General features: G+C 37.3%; 1 protein-coding gene across 3 annotated transcripts in view; it reads right to left on the reverse strand.

Annotated features, from left to right (window-relative positions):
• Window positions 1-2343: 2343 nt before the first annotated feature.
• Window positions 2344-18376, reverse strand: part of Sema5c (Semaphorin 5c) — a 71901-nt gene continuing 55868 nt past the window's right edge. For 2 of the 3 annotated variants that reach the window (XM_073980727.1, XM_073980729.1), the window contains exons 4-11: window positions 12914-13121; window positions 12367-12540; window positions 12150-12293; window positions 6827-7026; window positions 4999-6746; window positions 4781-4936; window positions 3301-3500; window positions 2344-3231 (exon numbers count right to left, since the gene is read on the reverse strand). In XM_073980727.1, coding sequence (XP_073836828.1) covers window positions 3007-3231; window positions 3301-3500; window positions 4781-4936; window positions 4999-6746; window positions 6827-7026; window positions 12150-12293; window positions 12367-12540; window positions 12914-13121 — 3055 coding nt within the window. In that variant the 3' untranslated portion in view covers window positions 2344-3006. Of the gene's footprint in view, window positions 3501-4780; window positions 4937-4998; window positions 6747-6826; window positions 7027-12149; window positions 12294-12366; window positions 12541-12913; window positions 13122-18376 lie in introns of all 3 variants that reach the window. The other variant, XM_073980726.1, reaches the window with a different exon arrangement.

The raw sequence follows: 18376 nt of genomic DNA on the forward strand, positions 1-18376 counted from the left end.
ATTTTTTCTATAGAAAATACTATTCTCAGGCTACTGACTATAGAAAAAACCATCCTCAGGTCCCTGAGGAAATTTTTTCAATAGAAAAAACCATCCTCAGGTTTCTGAGGAAATTTATTCTATAGAAAAAATTTCCTCAGGAAACTGAGGACATTTTTTCTATAGAAAATACTATTCTCAGGCTACTGACTATAGAAAAAACCATCCTCAGTTTCTTGAGGAAATTTTTTCTATAGAAAAAACCATCCTCAGGTTCCTGAGGAAATTTTTTCTATAGAAAAAACATCCTCAGGCTGCTGAGGAATTTTATCACCATCAGGTTCCTGAGGAAATTTTTTCTATAGAAACAACCATCCTCAGGTTCCTGAGGAAATTTTTTCCATAGAAAACACCATGGTCAGGTTCCTGAGGAAATTTTTTCTATAGAAAAAACCATCCTCAGGTTAATGAGGAAATATTTTCTATAAAAAACCCATACTCAGGTTCCTGAAGAAATTTTTACTATAGAAAAAACCATGCTCAGGTTCCTGAGGAATTTTTTTTTATAGAAAGAACTATCCTCAGGTTCCTGAGAAAAGTTTTCGTATAGAAAAAACCATCCTTTGCCAACTGAGGAAATGCTTATATAAAAAAAAACCATCCTCAGGTTAATGAGGAAATATTTTCTATAAAAAACCATCCTCAGGTTCCTGAAGAATTTTTTTCTATTGAAAAAACCATGCTCAGGTTCCTGAGCAATTTTTTTTATAGAAAAAAACATCCTTAGGTTCCTGAGGATATTTTTCCTATAGAAATAACCCGCCTCAGATTCCTGAAGAACATTTTTTAATAGGAAATAACCATCCTCAGGCTACTGAGAAAAGTTTTCCTATTGAAAAAACCATCCTTCGCCAACTGAGGAAATTTTTATATAGAAAAATCCATCCTCAGATTCCTGAGGAAATTTTTTCTATAGAAAAAACTATCCTCAGGGACCTGAGGAAATTTTTTCTATAGAAAAAACTATCCTCAGGGACCTGAGGAAATTTTTTCTATAGAAAAAACCATCCTCAGGGACCTGAGGAAATTTTTTCTATAGAAAAAAACCATCCTCAGGGACCTGAGGAAATTTTTTCTATAGAAAAAAACCATCCTCAGGGACCTGAGGAAATTTTTTCTATAGAAAAAAACCATCCTCAGGGACCTGAGGAAATTTTTTCTATAGAAAAAAACCATCCTCAGGGACCTGAGGAAATTTTTTCTATGGAAAAAACCATCCTCTGGTCCCTGAGGAAATTTTTTCTATAGAAAAAACCATCCTCAAGGACCTGAGGAAATTTTTTCTATGGAAAAAACCATCCTCAGGGACCTGAGGAAATTTTTTCTATGGAAAAAACCATCCTCAGGAACCTGAGGAAATTTTTTCTATAGAAAAAACCATCCTCAGGGACCTGAGGAAATTTTTTCTATAGAAAAAACCATCCTCAGGGACCTGAGGAAATTTTTTCTATAGAAAAAACCATCCTCAGGGACCTGAGGAAATTTTTTCTATAGAAAAAACCATCCTCAGGGACCTGAGGAAATTTTTTCTAAAGAAAAAACCATCCTCAGGGACCTGAGGAAATTTTTTCTAAAGAAAAAACCATCCTCAGGGACCTGAGGAAATTTTTTCTATAGAAAAAACCATCCTCAGGGACCGTAGGAAATTTTTTCTATAGAAAAAACCATCCTCAGGGACCTGAGGAAATTTTTTCTATAGAAAAAACCATCCTCAGGGACCTGAGGAAATTTTTTCTATAGAAAAAAACCATCCTCAGGGACCTGAGGAAATTTTTTCTATAGAAAAAAAACATCATCAGGGACCTGAGGAAATTTTTTCTATAGAAAAAAACCACCCTCAGGGACCTGAGGAAATTTTTTCTATAGAAAAAAACCATCCTCAGGGACCTGAGGAAATTTTTTCTATAGAAAAAAACCTTCCTCAGGGACCTGAGGAAATTTTTTCTATAGAAAAAAACCATCCTCAGGGACCTGAGGAAATTTTTTCTATAGAAAAAAACCATCCTCGGGGACCTGAGGAAATTTTTTCTATAGAAAAAAACCATCCTCAGGGACCTGAGGAAATTTTTTCTATAGAAAAAACCATCCTCAGGGACCTGAGGAAATTTTTTCTATAGAAAAAAACCATCCTCAGGGACCTGAGGAAATTTTTTCTATAGCAACAAACCATCCACATGCAACTGGAGAAATTTTTTCTATAGAAAAAAAAACATCATCAGGTTCCTAAGGAAATTTTTTCTATAGAAAACCCAGCAGATTCATTGGTCCCTGTAGCCTGAATTATTATGTAGATTTCAAACTAAATTTCTTTTTAAGTTTTCAAATTATTCTTTTCTTTATTTTGTTAACTAGAATGTTAATTTAAAATTATTTTCGTTAATTTTGGAGTTGAGTTGCTCTTAACGACTATAAGGCTGTATTAAATATACAATTATGCTATATACAAAAATCTTATTTTAACTTAAAATCAAGAATTATGCTAAGACATCATTGGCGACTCAATATGAGTCAAGAAATGGAAATCTTAAAATCTACTAACAATAATACAATCAAAGGAATTTTTAAATTAAATAATAACTTAGCTTAAGCTGGCTTAAATAATGGCACAGTATGATACACTCATTCATTAGTAGTTGGTTTAGCTCCTCAAGTGGCTAAATATACAAATGCAGGTTTCAAAGAGGAAAAGAGGAAATATTGGTGTTCCAAACGGAGGAAATGAATTTCGTTTATGTGGATAAAGGTCAGAGGTTTTCGTGTGCAAAACTTATGCCTTGAATGCTCTCCTGGAGGGCATTGATGTTGGCTCAGAACTTCTCCGTTTCTTGCCCTTCTCTATTTCCTCTTTGGCGGTTAAATATTCAACAGTTTAACTCCCAAAATCTGTTATATGGGTTGTTTATTGTCTTGTTCGCCTGATGATTGGCGCCCAATATGGGGCTCCACGAGTTTCTCATTTTCTTCTTCCTAAAACTTTTCATCATCGATGTTCGAACGATAATTATTCAAAGCATTTGCCCTCTTCAATGTTCCCGTTTCACAATCATTGAATGACTTTGCCAACACCTTGGGTGTGTGATTGTGATTGATATTGTTGCGATTCAGGGTTCCCGAATTGAAATTCTTCGATGTGGGTGAGGAACACATATTGAAACTCGATTGTCGTTTCACTTTGGGTCGTACGTCGTAGATCTGAAAAGAGAATGGGCACATAAGTTTTTGGTTCCCAAGGAAAAATTGCCTCCTTTCTGTGATACTTACATCTTTGGTGGGTAAACTGGAATACTGATTGGGATATGAGTCATATGATGTCGGTGAGGGGGTGTTATTTTTCAATATTGGTGCCGGAGGCCTGTAATGGCGCCGCGTCATCCAGAATGTCATAAATATGGTGATGGCATATAGTAGTATCACAATGGATATTATGGAGACTACGGTTGATGTTGAAGCCATTTGTGTACCTGGAAAGATAAAACAGGAACAGAAAAGGAAGGTTAGAAATATAAAAAAAATCCTTAAGAAAATAATTATTAAAAACAAACCATCCTCAGGGACCTGAGGAAATTTTTTCTATAGAAAAAACCATCCTCAGGGACCTGAGGAAATTTTTTCTATAGAAAAAACCATCCTCAGGGACCTGAGGAAATTTTTTCTATAGAAAAAACCATCCTCAGGGACCTGAGGAAATTTTTTCTATAGAAAAAACCATCCTCAGGGACCTGAGGAAATTTTTCTATAGAAAAAACCATCCTCAGCGAACTGAGGAATTTTTTTCTATAGAAAAAACCATGCTCAGAGATCTGAGCAAATTTTTTCTATACGAAAAAACCATGCTCAGAGATCTGAGCAAATTTTTTCTATACGAAAAAACCATGCTCAGAGATCTGAGCAAATTTTTTCTATACGAAAAAACCATGCTCAGAGATCTGAGGAAATTTTTTCTATAGAAAAAAACCATCCTCAGGCTACTGAGAAAATTTGTTCTAGAGAAAAAACCATCCACAGGGACCTGAGGAAATTTTTTCTATAGAAAAAACCATCTTCAGGGACCTGAGGAAATTTTTTCTATAGAAAAAACCATTCTCTGGGACCTGAGGAATTTTTTTTATAGAAAAAACCATCCTCAGGGAACTGAGGAAATTTTTTCTATAGAAAAAACCATCCTCAGGGACCTGAGGAAATTTTTTCTATAGAAATAACCATCCTCAGGGACCTGAGGAAATTTTTTCTATAGAAAAAACCATCCTAAGGGACCTGAGGAAATTTTTTCAATAGAAAAAACCATCCTCAGGGACCTGAGGAAATTTTTTCTATAGAAAAAACCATCCTCAGGGACGTGAGGAAATTTTTTCTATAGAAAAAACCATCCTCAGGGACGTGAGGAAATTTTTTCTATAGAAAAAACCATCCTCAGGGACGTGAGGAAATTTTTTCTATAGAAAAAACCATCCTCAGGGACGTGAGGAAATTTTTTCTATAGAAAAAACTATCCTCAGGGACCTGAGGAAATTTTTTCTATAGAAAAAACCATCCTCAGGGACCTGAGGAAATTTTTTCTATAGAAAAAACCATCCTCAGAGACCAAAGGAAATTTTTTCTATAGAAAAAACCATCCTCAGGGACCTGAGGAAATTTTTTCTATAGAAAAAACCATCCTCAGGGAACTAAGGATTTTTTTCTATGGACCTAAATGTGGAATGCCGTCCCTTCCTTGAAATCTTTTCATTGTCCTTGAACTTACCTTCACATTCTCCTGGCACACAAGCAGTTTTTTCAAATTCTTCACCACGACATTCCGTTTCGCTGGGAGTATCTACCAGACACTTGCGATGTCTGAAGCGAATGCCATCTTTTGTACAATCCGACCACTCTGACCAAGTACTCCAACCTACGAAATCTGAAAACGAAAATAAACTTTTAAATCTTGCTCCGACTTTTTTCGATTCCAAACTGCCTTACCTTCACATGGTTTCATTTCACATTTTTCTTCATCAATGGCCCGACCATGACATAACTTGTCATGACCTCCCATACATTTACGCGTACGACGTTTAATACCCACACCACAGGTGACCGAGCAGGGGGACCAATCTGTCCAACAACTCCATTCATGGGCAGCCACAACTTCATTAAAGCTGGCTGGTGGTTCAGGACAGGGATGCATATTACAGGCTCTACTCTGCGTATGCCGTCCACGATGTTTGCCGGTTATTTCCATATGCCTATGTTGTACCCCACCACCACAGGTAACATTACAGGGTCCCCATTCAGTGAATTCTGGTTCATCGGAGGAACCTGGCTCCCCTAAACGATGACAAACCCCATCACGACATATACGGTTTTCAGTCTTCGCCACACCTATGTGCATGGACGAGGCATCAGGGGTACTGGCCCGACAAACAAAACGAAAACGTTTTTCCGTTAGCACACTAACACCCTCCGCATCATCTGTGCGATTTTGTTGTATCAACCATGGAGTCCAACCACTTAATTTCTTCACCTCCGGACAGGCTTGCATGTTACAATCTTCATAGTCGATATTGCAACCGGGGCATTCCATGCCACCATTTTGAGGCTTGGGATCATTGCATTCGCGGCGTCTAATGCGAAAACCGCCACCACATAAGTGGCTGCATTCGCTCCATTCACCCCAGGGTCCCCAGCCACCATCAATACTGGCCGGCTTGGGTTGGGGGCAGGGTGGTAAATTGGTACAATACATTTCCGCTCTCTCCGAACCCACACAAGTGCGACCACCAAATGCTGGCTTGGGATTGCTGCAGGTACGTCTTTTGGTCTTTACAGCCATACCGCAAGTTTGTGAACATGCCGACCAGGAAGACCATTCCGTCCAACCACCATGCACCGTGCAATTTGTAACCTCCGTAGTGATACCCTCACAATCCTTGCCACCATTTCGGGGACTGGGATTGTTGCATGACCGGGATCTACACAGACAATCACCATCATCATTTCCATTCTTGGAACATTTATACCAATTCGACCAGGTGGACCAGGCTCCATCAATGGGAGCTGTGAGCACGGGACAGCTTAGCTCTTCAGGTTGTAGCCAATATTTGGTCATGTGTTCCCGCAAATATTGTGGCGTACATTTATCAACCAATTCATTCCAACCACAATAGGGATCCATGGAATTTAGGCAAGAGATTTTTGAAACATGCCTACTACAATGTTCCGCCGGTATACGTGTTAGGGATTTTTCCGAACCCACATACAAAGAATCGGTAACCTTTAAATATTTCATATTCAAAATGGGCTGATCTTCGGTATTCCACATTTCCACGAGGCAGGTTTGGGTGGCCGTACCATCACCGGCTCCATACTTTACCGACAGCTTCTTGATAACATTACGATCGGAATTGATAAACAACACATTGATCCTTTCCGTCTTGGTGTACATGGTGTCCAAGGCAATGTGTGAAAATCTTTCCAGCTTGGCATGATAGAGCGGGGTTTGGGTTATGGGTTGTACGGCACGATCCATTAGTTGGTATTTGGAAGATTCCAATAGATGGGCATGGGATCTGGTGGCTGCGGGTGTATTGCACTTAAATTGACTATTGTGTTGCGAGTGTACCACACGCCAAGGGCTGTCCGTGTGTTCCTGGTGTTTGAAGGGACCATCAAAGGCCTCATTGATGTCGCTTAAATTGTAGGCACATACCGCCGAGCCATGGATGCTGTTCCTAAAGAGATGGAGAAGAGGGGAGAAGGGATGTTAATTATCGATTTTCTTGGAGGAAGAATGGGCTGTTTCGTTACTTACTCAGGTGTGGTAAATGTGGCATAGAGTATATCATCCTCATAGGAATACACCATATGCTGAATCTCATCAAAATAGAAGGGATATTCTCCGGGCAGGGAGCAGTTCAAACGTGCCTTCAAGAATGAAGTCCAGTTGTCGCGCAAAATATGATCACCACCTGGATCATTTTTGCAAACACGGGCAATGCGAGAGTAAACAGCCTGAAAAGAAGAGAGCGAAATATGTATCAGAGGTTATGTCGAGTTACAGGAAACGGACTTTTGTAAAATTCTCAGGACACTTTTTTTCTATAGAATTCCTGAGGACTATAAGGACAAATTTTTCGATAGAAAAAAATTCTCAGGTCCCTGAGGATGGTTATTTTCTATAGAAAAAATTTCCTCAGGTACCCAAGGATGGTTTTTTTCTATAGAAAAAATATCCTCAAGTCCCTGAGGCTGGTTTTTTCTATAGAAAAAAATTTCCTCTTGCACCTGAGGATGGTTTTTCCAATAGAAAAAAAATTTCTCAGGTCCCTGAGGATTGTTTTTTTCTATAGAAAAAATTTCTTCAAGTCCCTGAGGATGGTTTTTTCTATGGAAAAAATTTACTCATGTCCCTGAGGATGGTTTTTTCTACAGAAAAAATTTCCTCAGGTTCCTGAGTATGTTTTTTTCTATAGAAAAAATTTCCTCAGGTCCCTGAGGATGGTTTTTTCTATAGAAAACATTTCTTCAGGTCCCTGAGGATGGTTTTTTCTATAGAAAAAATTTCTTCAGGTCACTGAGAATGGTTTTTTCTATAGAAAAAATTCCTAAGGAATCTGAGGACACTTTTTTCATAGACAAAGTTGCTCAGTAAGCTAAAGACACTTTTTCTATAGCAAAAAAAGCCTCAGTAAGCTGAGGACTCTTCTTCTATAGAAAAAATCCTCAGTACATTTTTGTTTCTATATGAACCTGGGGACAAATTTTCTATAGAAAAATTCCCCGGGACTCTGAGGACACTTTTTTCTATAGAAAAATTCCTAAGGACCCTGAGCACACTACACTTCTTTCTAAAGAAAACAATTCCTCAGTTAGCTGAGGATGGTTTTTTTCTATAGAAAAAATTTCCTCAGTTCGCTGAGGATGGTTTTTTCTATAGAAAAAATTTCCTCAGTTCGCTGAGGATGGTTTTTTCTATAGAAAAAATTTCCTCAGTTCGCTGAGGATGGTTTTTTCTATAGAAAAAATTTCCTCAGTTCGCTGAGGATGGTTTTTTCTATAGAAAAAATTTCCTCAGTTCGCTGAGGATGGTTTTTTCTATAGAAAAAATTTCCTCAGTTCGCTGAGGATGGTTTTTTCTATAGAAAAAATTTCCTCAGTTCGCTGAGGATGGTTTTTTCTATAGAAAAAATTTCCTCAGTTCGCTGAGGATGGTTTTTTCTATAGAAAAAATTTCCTCAGTTGGCTGAGGATGGTTTTTTCTATAGAAAAAATTTCCTCAGTTCGCTGAGGATGGTTTTTTCTATAGAAAAAATTTCCTCAGTTCGCTGAGGATGGTTTTTTCTATAGAAAAAATTTCCTCAGTTCGCTGAGGATGGTTTTTTCTATAGAAAAAATTTCCTCAGTTCGCTGAGGATGGTTTTTTCTATAGAAAAAATTTCCTCAGTTCGCTGAGGATGGTTTTTTCTATAGAAAAAATTTCCTCAGTTCGCTGAGGATGGTTTTTTCTATAGAAAAAATTTCCTCAGTTCGCTGAGGATGGTTTTTTCTATAGAAAAAATTTCCTCAGTTCGCTGAGGATGGTTTTTTCTATAGAAAAAATTTCCTCAGTTCGCTGAGGATGGTTTTTTCTATAGAAAAAATTTCCTCAGTCCGCTGAGGATGGTTTTTTCTATAGAAAAAATTTCCTCAGTTCGCTGAGGATGGTTTTTTCTATAGAAAAAATTTCCTCAGTTCGCTGAGGATGGTTTTTTCTATAGAAAAAATTTCCTCAGTTCGCTGAGGATGGTTTTTTCTATAGAAAAAATTTCCTCAGTTCGCTGAGGATGGTTTTTTCTATAGAAAAAATTTCCTCAGTTCGCTGAGGATGGTTTTTTCTATAGAAAAAATTTCCTCAGTTCGCTGAGGATGGTTTTTTCTATAGAAAAAATTTCCTCAGTTCGCTGAGGATGGTTTTTTCTATAGAAAAAATTTCCTCAGTTCGCTGAGGATGGTTTTTTCTATAGAAAAAATTTCCTCAGTTCGCTGAGGATGGTTTTTTCTATAGAAAAAATTTCCTCAGTCCGCTGAGGATGGTTTTTTCTATAGAAAAAATTTCCTCAGTTCGCTGAGGATGGTTTTTTCTATAGAAAAAATTTCCTCAGTTCGCTGAGGATGGTTTTTTCTATAGAAAAAATTTCCTCAGTTCGCTGAGGATGGTTTTTTCTATAGAAAAAATTTCCTCAGTTCGCTGAGGATGGTTTTTTCTATAGAAAAAATGTCCTCAGTTCGCTGAGGATGGTTTTTTCTATAGAAAAAATTTCCTCAGTTCGCTGAGGATGGTTTTTTCTATAGAAAAAATGTCCTCAGTTCGCTGAGGATGGTTTTTTCTATAGAAAAAAAATTCCTCAGTTCGCTGAGGATGGTTTTTTCTATAGAAAAAAAATTCCTCAGTTCGCTGAGGATGGTTTTTTCTATAGAAAAAATTTCCTCAGTTCGCTGAGGATGGTTTTTTCTATAGAAAAAATGTCCTCAGTTCGCTGAGGATGGTTTTTTCTATAGAAAAAAAATTCCTCAGTTCGCTGAGGATGGTTTTTTCTATAGAAAAAAAATTCCTCAGGTCCCTGGGGACACTTTTTTCTATAGAAAAAAATTCCTCAGGTCCCTGAGGACACTTTTTTCTATAGAAAAAAATTCCTCAGGTCCCTGAGGACACTTTTTTCTATAGAAAAAAATTCCTCAGGTCCCTGAGAACACTTTTTTCTACAGAAAAAAATTCCTCAGGTCCCTGAGGACACTTTTTTCTATAGAAAAAAATTCCTCAGGTCCCTGAGGACTCTTTTTCCTGTAGAAAAAAAATTCCTCAGGTGCCTGAGGACACTTTTTCCTGTAGAAAAAAAATTCCTCAGGTGCCTGAGGACACTTTTTTCTATAGAAAAAAAATTCCTCAGGTCCCTGAGGACACTTTTTTCTATAGAAAAAAATTCCTCAGGTCCCTGAGGACCCTTTTTCCTGTAGAAAAAAAAATTCCTCAGGTCCCTGAGGACCCTTTTTCCTGTAGAAAAAAAAATTCCTCAGGTCCCTGAGGACAATTTTTCTATAGAAAAAATTCCTCAGGTCCCTAAGGACACTTTTTTCTTTGGAGAAAATTCCTCAGGTCCCAGGGGACATTTTTTTCTATTCCTCAGACGCTTTATTCTATGACGCTTGATTCTATAGAGAAAAATTCCTCAGGTCACTGAGGACACTTTCTTCTATAGAAACAATTCCTTATGTCACTAAGGACACTTTTTTCTATAGAAAAAAATTCCTCAGGTCCCTGAGTACACATCCTCAGGTCCCTGAGGGCACTTTTTTCTATAGAAAAAAATTCCTCAGGTCCCTGAGGACACTTTTTTCTATAGAAAAAATTCCTCAGGTCCCTGAGGACACTTTTTTCTATAGAAAAAAATTCCTCAGGTCCCTGAGGACACTTTTTTCTATAGAAAAAAATTCCTCAGGTCCCTGAAGACACTTTTTTCTATAGAAAAAAAAATTCCTCAGGTCCCTGAGGACACTTTTTTCTATAGAAAAAAATTCCTCAGGTCCCTGAGGACACTTTTTTCTATAGAAAAAAATTCCTCAGGTCCCTAAGGACACTTTTTTCTTTGGAGAAAATTCCTCAGGTCCCAGGCGACATTTTTTTCTATTCCTCAGACGCTTTATTCTATAACGCTTTATTCTATAGAGAAAAATTCCTCTGGTCACTGAGGACACTTTCTTCTATAGAAACAATTCCTTATGTCACTAAGGACACTTTTTTCTATAAATAAAATTGCTCAGGCCCCTGAGGACACTTTTTCTTTAGAAAAAATTTTCTTTGGACAATTCCTGTGTACACTTTTTTATATAGAACAAATTTCTTTAGGAACCTGAGGACACCTTTTTCGTAGAAAAAATCGCTCAGTAAGCTGAGGACACTTTTTCAATAGCAAAAAAAGCCTCAGTAGTCTGAGGACTCTTCTATAAAAAAATCCACAGGACTTTTTTGTTTTTATAGGAACCTGAGGACAACTTTTTCTATAGAAAAATTCCCCGGGACCCTGAGGACAGCTTTTTCTATAGAAAAACTCCTTAGGACCCTGAGCACACTACACTTCTTTCTAAAGAAAACATTTTCTCAGTTCGCTGAGGATGGTTTTTTTTTATAGAAAAATTTCCTCAGTTCGCTGAGGATGGTTTTTTCTGTAGAAAAGCTTCCTCAGTTCGGTGAGGATGGGTTTTTTTATAGAAAAAAAATCCTCAAGTCCCTGAGAATGGTTTTTTATATTGAAAAAAATTTCCTCAGTTCCCTGAGGATGGTTTTTTCGTATAGAAAAAAATTCCTCAGTTCCCTGAGGATGGCTTTTTCGTATAGAAAAAATTTCCTCAGTTCGCTAAGGATGGTTTTTTCGTATAGAAAAAATTTCCTCAGTTCGCTGAAGGTTGGTTTTTTCGTATAGAAAAAAATTCCTCAGTTCGCTGAGGATGGTTTTTTTCGTATAGAAAAAATTTCCTCAGTTCGCTGAGGATGGTTTTTTCGTATAGAAAAAATTTCCTCAGTTCGCTGAGGATGGTTTCTTCGTATAGAAAAAATTTCCTCAGTTCGCTGAGGATGGTTTCTTCGTATAGAAAAAATTTCCTCAGTTCGCTGAGGATGGTTTTTTCGTATAGAAAAAATTTCCTCAGTTCGCTGAGGATGGTTTTTTCGTATAGAAAAAATTTCCTCAGTTCGCTGAGGATGGTTTTTTCGTATAGAAAAAATTTCCTCAGTTCGCTGAGGATGGTTTTTTCGTATAGAAAAAATTTCCTCAGTTCGCTGAGGATGGTTTTTTCGTATAGAAAAAATTTCCTCAGTTCGCTGAGGATGGTTTTTTCGTATAGAAAAAATTTCCTCAGTTCGCTGAGGATGGTTTTTTCGTATAGAAAAAATTTCCTTAGGTCCCTGAGTATGGTCTTTTCTATAGAAAATTTTTTTTCAGTTTGCTGAGGATGGTTTTTTTATATAGAAAATATTTCCTTAGTTTGCTGAGGTTGGTTTTTTCTATAGAAAAAAATTTCTTCATGTCCCTGAGGATGGTTTTTTCTATAGAAAAAATTGTCGTGGTGAATATTTTTGATTTTTTTTGTTTTTAACTTACCTTTCCACAATTAATATATTCCATGGCCGGTTCTCGAAACAGAAAATAAACAAAATCTCCAGCCTCAAAACTTCCCACAAACTGGGGATTATTTAGCCAATTGTTGTTGTATTGTTTGGTACGTATAACCTTATTAAAGTTGGGCTGCAAACAAACAAAAATAATAAATTTAAATAGTTTGGACACATAACATTCACCAGTTTGATGTAACACCTACCGCATTCTGTACTACCTCCGATTTTAAAATGGCGCTATCACCACCCGAAAAATCTGTGGCAGTGCCCACAAACATTTTGCCATTGTCCGTCATGAGACTTGTTATATTCGATTTTGGATTGAAGGGGCATTTTCCCACACCGTTGTCATAACCGGTGACGGTTAGATTTTCCATCTGCAAAGGAGGAGGATGGGGGAGAGAATTAGAATAGGAATTTGTTTGTTGGAAACAAAGAAATCACAGATATTAAAATGTTGTGTCTTTGTCTCAGTTTTGAATTGTTAGGTGGCTGGCGGCGGCAGCCTGGCAAAACAAGTTGTTTTTAATTGCAAAACTTTTGTCTTGTTGAGCTAGCCAACCAGCCAGCCAACACCAGAATCTCCATGGATAAATGGACGGATGGATTGGATGGACGGACATAAATAAATCGATCTAACGTTAGTTTATTCGTTCAACAACTCGGCTAGTGTCTTTCTTTACAAGCTGTTTGTTTGTTGTGAGTTGTGAAAGATTGTTGTCCGTTTTGTTTGCGCGACTTGTTGCTTACCTGGCGCCATGTACAATTCGGATTGAAGGCATTCGTCCCACACGCGTACAACTGATTCTCACCATACGCTTGCAGTACGCGCACATAATTGCGACACACTTGCTCCGATTGGCCTTTTGCCTGGCACATTGAAATCTGTGTCGGTATTGCACCCCAATCGGCCCTCTCCAACACTTCCAAATCGAAGGACATGCGATATAAGGTATCTCTGAAAGAAAAATGAAACAGAATTGGGCGGCATACGTTAATAAATTAGAAACTATTTATTAACATTTTTATTAATAATAATAGTAATAATAACGAAGTCGAACAATCTTTCAAGATAATGTGAACTTATTAAAAAATAAACTGGAATTATTGATAATGATTGGTGAACACCAAGAAGGCGTTGTGAAGAGGTGGTGGTCAGACATATTCTCATGGTGGTGACAAGGTATTGCAAAATAGATGCAGTAAGGGGATTTTTGTAAATATTTCAAAGGCCATTTGGAATGTGGAAACGTGGATTTCTTAAAGAACGTTTCAAAGGCTATGGAGAGCTATAGAAACGAGGGTATCTGAGGGATATTTCAAAGCCAATATCGAGCTATAAAAACTGAATTGTATTTAGAATATTTCAAATCCCCATCTTGAGCTACAAAAACCTGGACCTCTTAAGGACATGTTAAGGACCACTTCGAGTTACAGAAATGTGGATTTCTTAAAGACACTTCAAAGCCCATACCGAGCTACGAAAACTTAGATTTCCATCAAAAAATTTCCAAATTGATCGAGATTTCCATTTGCATAAATCTTTACCAATTAATAAATTTTTCCTCTCAAACATGAAAACTTGGCAGTTACACCCAAATCAAAAAGTTCGTTCATTGAACTGCAAGGTAAACAGGTACATTAAACGCCCATCAAACAGCCGACAATTAAATAAAATTGTTAAGTGAACCAACCAACAAACGCTAGAAAATAAAGACAACAAAACATATGTACGAGTACATAAAGAAAAACTCACACGTACCGACATACATGCATCTGGTCGTGAGCGATCAGTTTAGAAGCTAACAAATTGTGGTAGGACAAAGACAACAAAAAAACTGATTTTTTCTATTACAACAAAAACAAAAAAACGAGAGATACATGAAAAACAATTTTTCATAAAACCCACAATGGCATCATAGAAAAATAAAACAACAACAACAAATAGGCAATGACTTACAGCAATCAATGGACAATGTTTACATGGGACAGTGGTAACAGGTATATAAAAAAAAATTTTCTACAGAAAAAATTTCCACAGGGACCTGGGGACCCTTTTTTTCTACAGAAAAGCCATCCTCAGGGACCTGAGGACACTTTTTTCTACAGAAAACCCCATCCTCAGGGACCTGAGGACACTTTTTTCTACAGAAAAAACAATTCTCAGAGAACTGAGGACACTTTTTTCTACAGAAAAAACCATCCTCAGGAACCTGAGGACACTTTTTCTACAGAAAAAAACATCCTCGGGGTCCTGAGGACACTTTTTCTACAGAAAAAACCATCCTCAGGGAACTGAGGACACTTTTTTCTACATAAAAAACTATCATCGGAGACCTGAAGAAAAAAGTGTTTCTATAGAAAAAACCATCCTCAGACCTGAGGAAATTTTTTATATAGAAAAAATCATCCTCAGACCTGAGGAAATATTTACTATAGAAAAAACCATCCACAGGGACCTGAGGAAATTTTTCTATAGAAAAAAACCATCCTAAGGGACCTGAAGAAATATTTTCTATAGAAAAAATCATCCTCAGTGAACTGAGAAAATGTTTTCTAAAGAAATAACCGTGCTCAGCGAACTGAGGAAATTTTTTCTATACGAAAAAAACATCCTCAGCTAACTGAGGAAATTTTTTCTATACGAAAAAACCATCCTCAGCGAACTGAGTAAATTTTTTCTATACGAAAAAAACCATCCTCAGCGAACTGAGGAAATTTTTTCTATGCGAAAAAAACCATCCTCAGCGAACTGAGGAAAGTTTTTCTATACGAAAAAACCGTGCTCAAGGAACTGAGCAAATTTTTTCTATAGAAAAAACCGTGCTTAGGAACCTGAGCAAATTTTTTCTATAGAAAAAACCGTGCTCAGGAACCTGAGCAAATTTTTTCTATAGAAAAAACCGTGCTCAGGAACCTGAGCAAATTTTTTCTATAGAAAAAACCGTGCTCAGGAACCTGAGCAAATTTTTTCTATAGAAAAAACCGTGCTCAGGAACCTGAGCAAATTTTTTCTATAGAAAAAACCATCCTCAGCGAACTGAGGAAATTTTTTCTAGACGAAAAAACCATCCTCAGCGAACTGAGGAAATTTTTTCTATACGAAAAAACCATCCTCAGCGAACTGAGGAAATTTTTTCTATACGAAAAAACCGTGCTCAGAGACCTGATCAAATTTTTTCTATAGAAAAAACCGGGCTCAGGGACCTGATCAAATTTTTTCTATAGAAGAAATCGTGCTCAGGGACCTGAGCAAATTTTTTCTATAGAAAAAACCGTGCTCAGGGACCTGAGCAAATTTTTTCTATAGAAAAAACCGTGCTCAGGGACCTGAGCAAATTTTTTCTATAGAAAAAACCGTGCTCAGGGACCTGAGCAAATTTTTTCTATAGAAAAAACCGTGCTCAGGGACCTGAGCAAATTTTTTCTATAGAAAAAACCGTGCTCAGGGACCTGAGCAAATTTTTTCTATAGAAAAAACCGTGCTCAGGGACCTGAGCAAATTTTTTCTATAGAGAAAACCGTGCTCAGGGACCTGAGCAAATTTTTTCTATAGAGAAAACCGTGCTCAGGACCTGAGCAAATTTTTTCTATAGAAAAAACCGTGCTCAGGGATCTGAGCAAATTTTTTCTATAGAAAAAACCGTGCTCAGGGATCTGAGCAAATTTTTTCTATAGAAAAACCCGTGCTCTGGGACCTGAGCAAAGTTTTTCTATAGAAAAAACCGTGCTCTGGGACCTGAGCAAATTTTTTTCTATAGAAAAAACCGTGCTCTGGGACCTGAGCAAATTTTTCCTATAGAAAAAACCGTGCTCTGGGACCTGAGCAAATTTTTCCTATAGAAAAAACCGTGCTCTGGGACCTGAGCAAATTTTTTCTATAGAAAAAACCGTGCTCTGGGACCTGAGCAAATTTTTTCTATAGAAAAAACCGTGCTCTGGGACCTGAGCAAATTTTTTCTATAGAAAAAACCGTGCTCTGGGACCTGAGCAAATTTTTTCTATAGAAAAAGCCGTGCTCAGGGACCTGAGCAAATTTTTTCTATAGAAAAAACCGTGCTCATGGACCTGATCAAATTTTTTCTATAAAAAAAAACCGTGCTCAGGGACCTGATCAAATTTTTTCTATAGAAAAAACCGTGCTCAGGGACCTGAGCAAATTTTTTCTATAGAAAAAACCGTGCTCAGGGAGCTGAGCAAATTTTTCCTATAGAAAAAACCCAGCTGAGGAACCTGAGGAAATTTGTCTATACTAAAAACCCACCTCAGAGACCTGAGGACATTTTTTTTCTATAGAAAAAAACCCAACTCATGGACCTGAAAACATTTATTCTATAGAAAAAATCCATCCTCAACGAACTACGGAAATTTTTCCTATAGAAAAAATGTCCTCAGTTTGCTTAGGATGGTTTTTTCGTATAGCAAAAAAATTTCATCAGTTTGCCAAGGATGGTTTTTTCGTATAGAAAAAATTTCCTCAGTTTACTGAGGATGGTTTTTTCGCATAGACAAAAAATATCCTGAGATGCCTGAGAAAAATCCTCATTATCCTCATTAGTGTGACCACTGTTCCAAGCTGTCATTCCTTTGTAAGTCCACCATATATATACTGTGGTGCCCACATATTCAAAACAAGTGATTGTGTCAAGATAATGAAATACTTGCATGATCTCCAAACTATCGGTTTTTTGGTCACCACCAATTCTAATGAAATCACAGCTAGAGATAGCCAACAACTAACTCTATGTGTATCTGATTCTGAGTTGTGGTGGCAAGTAGCAAGCAATGACTGCTGTTGCACCACAAAGTCGCCACTGCATTCAATCAAGGCAGCAGACAAAAATATGAACGCCCAAATATTACCAACTGAACGCCCATGTGGACCAAACAACCAGCCAACCTGCCTGGCTGCCAATCTCCGCAGCCTGCCACAATGACTTGTGGTTGTAATGGACCATTCTTTTCACAGGAATCTGGCTCTGGTGCCCAATCCACCATGTATGTGGTGGCGTTTGATAGAATATTGTTTACTCAAGACTTTATGGAGCGGAAGGCAGATTTGTAAAAATATCCAGTTAAGAAAAATGCTTTATTGCCAGCTATTTCTTCGCTACACAAGAGATTGATTTGAGAAAAATTGCCATAACAAATAGCCAAGAGGCACGCGCTTTGAAAACCGATAAAACCGTAACAGTTTCAATTTCAGTTTCCATACGACGACAACTTTGGTGTTCCAGTTCGGTGTTGTTTTGTTTTCTTGATTCTGACTGCTGAGCTGAGCGGTATTTTTTCAAAAGAAAAATACCGCCAAAGCGTTCATACATACATATGTCAATATTTATTGCAGTTTTCATCAATTTTGTTGGTTTATTTCCTTTTTGTGGGTTTAGAGACCGGCTGACTTGAATGCAGAGCAGAGACGTGGCAAGTAATAAATTTCAAAAATAATTTGAACCAGATGTCCTTGTGGATTGTTTTGAATAAATAGTAAACAAAATATGTATGTCAGGTTAGAGACCCGAACCTCCAGGCCCCCTCATGAATTCCTATATCCGTGAATCTGTCTCAAGTTCTTTGGTTGTTTCCTTTGAATTTTGCTTTGCCGGCCTTACATTTCAATTGCAAATAAATGTTACATGTTGACTGTGCCTAAATACCGTGAAAACCACATATTACCAGCCTGCAAAAACTTTAACATAAGTTTGTCTGTCTGTCAGTCACTTTAACGCATTCATCTGTTTGAACATTCCATGTAAACACTTGCACCATGACCCATATTTTATGTCGAACAAGTTTATTTTTATGTTTTGCCCAAAAAAGAAAAAACAAAAAATTAAAACATAACAAGTGTTTTTAATGGCTCCCTACATCCCTCCCTGTCCCGCCTCTTTTCAAATTGATCTAAAATGCCCAATGACGGCGCTAACTCCATTAAAGGCCAAACTACGAATCAATTTGGCAATGTAGCCGATGCGTGTGAGAATATTTCGTCGCATAATTATGTTGGTGAAGAAATATGGAGGAACCTCAGGAATTTCTTTCTGTAGAAAAAAACCAACCTGAGGTTTTCAGGAATTTTTTTCTATAGAAAAAAAACCAACCTGAGGTTTTCAGGAATTTTTTTCTATAGAAAAAAAACCAACCTGAGGCTTTCAGGATTTTTTTCTATAGAAAAAAACCAACCTGAGGTTCTCAGGAATTTTTTTCTATAGA

Source organism: Musca autumnalis, unplaced genomic scaffold, assembly GCF_047663935.1.
Source record: "Musca autumnalis isolate F117 unplaced genomic scaffold, ASM4766393v1 scaffold_4, whole genome shotgun sequence".
In the NCBI taxonomy this organism is placed as follows: Eukaryota; Metazoa; Arthropoda; class Insecta; order Diptera; family Muscidae; genus Musca; species Musca autumnalis.